Raw genomic sequence first — 1,792 nt, 5'->3', positions numbered from 1 at the left:
CATGCTTGTCTTTTTTGTCAAGCCCAGCTCATGTTTGCGTTGGTTATTGTAAAAAAGGCAACATTTTACATATTTAAAGATCTTTTTATTAGTTTATTTACAGAACTGACTTCCGGGATATCCAGAAGATTTAAACTTGCCCCGCAGCTAGAATTCCTCATTGTGACCTTGAAAAGAAACGGAAGATTTACTACAGTGGACCAAAACAAATGCCATCCAAAGTTGTATAAGGGACACCTAGCTAAAACCAATGTTTTCTAATACAACAGTTCTGCAACAAGTTATAATATTCAATTTCAGTACCCCATTGCTATACATAGGGTACACTTTAATAAAAACATCTGTCCATCTCCAAAACTCTCTTAAAGAGCTGTGCATTAATTGACCGAGTCTCTTGTAATAAGACAGCGATAACCTGGTTGAAAAAGACTGAGTTTATGGCCAAATTTAACATCAAGTTAAAATGAAACACCTAGTAGTTCATATTTAAAAAGACATTTGACAGCATCGTAAATTATGAAGACTCAGATTTCCCTCCTGTGTTCTGGTCTTCTGGCAGTGAATTACATACTGTATAAAAAAAAAGCTGGTTGTCCTGATTTGTTAGCATACCTTTGTCCTTTTTAGGCAAATGAAACAGAAGAAATTGTCTTATTCTTCGTCATCTGGTGGGATTCCAAGCTCCTCATCTGTCCATTCAGAGGCCTCAGGCCAGGGGAAGTGACCCTATGAAGAGCGAAGAACCTTCACTTAACGTTTGCATTTCAAATTAAGGTCAGTGGACCTTTGCTATAACAGTCTTTCGACTCCTGACTTATAATGAAGCTTCAAACAAATAGTTAAACATAACTGCATTTCCATTTATTTCATACTGGACATTGTAATGTAGTCCAACATAATCTCATATTCCACCTAGACATCCACCTGCAGCAGAGGGCCATGCTCATACAGGGACTTGCAGGGAGTTGATGGTAATGTATGTTTACTTTCATGCTCCGTTTTGGGGCTGGATACTGTATAATTAAAGTTTACTGAAGCAGGATTACTTACCATGACCATATCAGGGTCGTGCCAGCTGTACCAGAGGATCCAGAACCACATGGCACCGCTGAGCAGCTCGGACTCCAAAATATGTTTCTTCGATATTATGGGGAACTGCCTGTACCGTGGCACTATAGTCGGTGTGCCGCTACCACTAGAACATTAAAAGCACAACAAAATACACTTAAAATCAATATTACATAGTATACAGGATAACATTTACGATACTTTTCTAAGTTTTAACGACAAATCAACGTTTTTAATTAACGTTTGTGTACGCAGGTCGTTTGGCTAATAGCTGCTAGTGGGTTTGACGATACTTACTTTCTGATCGTTATCCTCTGTGTACCGCGTCTCAGGAGCTGAGATCCTGTGCGAAAGACTCCCAACGCCCTTCCAAAAGAAGCCATGGTTGCTAATTTACCCGCAACCAGCACTCTGTTGGTTATTTTGTGCGATTTGACCAGCTAGCCACTGTCCGTCTCTCCGAGGAGTCACCTTCTCCCTTGTCAATAAATGACCTAAGAACGACGGCTGTGATTGGACAGAGTGTTCACGTCCGGTGTTCCTGTACGCTAATTGGTTGAGTGAAAATACGTTTTAAAGAGACAGCGCCCTCTTCTGTTCTCCTGTGATGAGGACTCTCCCTTTGAGTTCAACCAGAGCCGTATAAAGATTATAATAATTAATGTATTCATATATAATAAAGTATATGGCTCTGAGTTCAACTGTTTGATAACTTTTGTGCATA

At 39.7% G+C, this 1,792-nt stretch overlaps 1 protein-coding gene across 1 annotated transcript; it reads right to left on the bottom strand.

Annotated features, from left to right (window-relative positions):
• Positions 1 to 63: 63 nt before the first annotated feature.
• On the bottom strand, positions 64 to 1,571 carry ndufb2 (NADH:ubiquinone oxidoreductase subunit B2). The gene is made up of 4 exons (XM_034074695.2): positions 1,366 to 1,571; positions 1,051 to 1,195; positions 613 to 726; positions 64 to 167 (listed from the first exon to the last, which is right to left on the bottom strand). The coding sequence occupies exons 1-3, from the start codon at positions 1,449 to 1,451 to the stop codon at positions 652 to 654; spliced, it is 306 nt and encodes a 101-aa protein (XP_033930586.1). The 5' UTR covers positions 1,452 to 1,571; the 3' UTR covers positions 64 to 167; positions 613 to 651.
• Between the last annotated feature and the right edge of the window lie 221 nt (positions 1,572 to 1,792).

This window comes from Pseudochaenichthys georgianus, chromosome 23 (assembly GCF_902827115.2).
Source record: "Pseudochaenichthys georgianus chromosome 23, fPseGeo1.2, whole genome shotgun sequence".
NCBI lineage: Eukaryota > Metazoa > Chordata > Actinopteri > Perciformes > Channichthyidae > Pseudochaenichthys > Pseudochaenichthys georgianus.
This window is presented reverse-complemented; position numbering and strand designations above follow the sequence as displayed.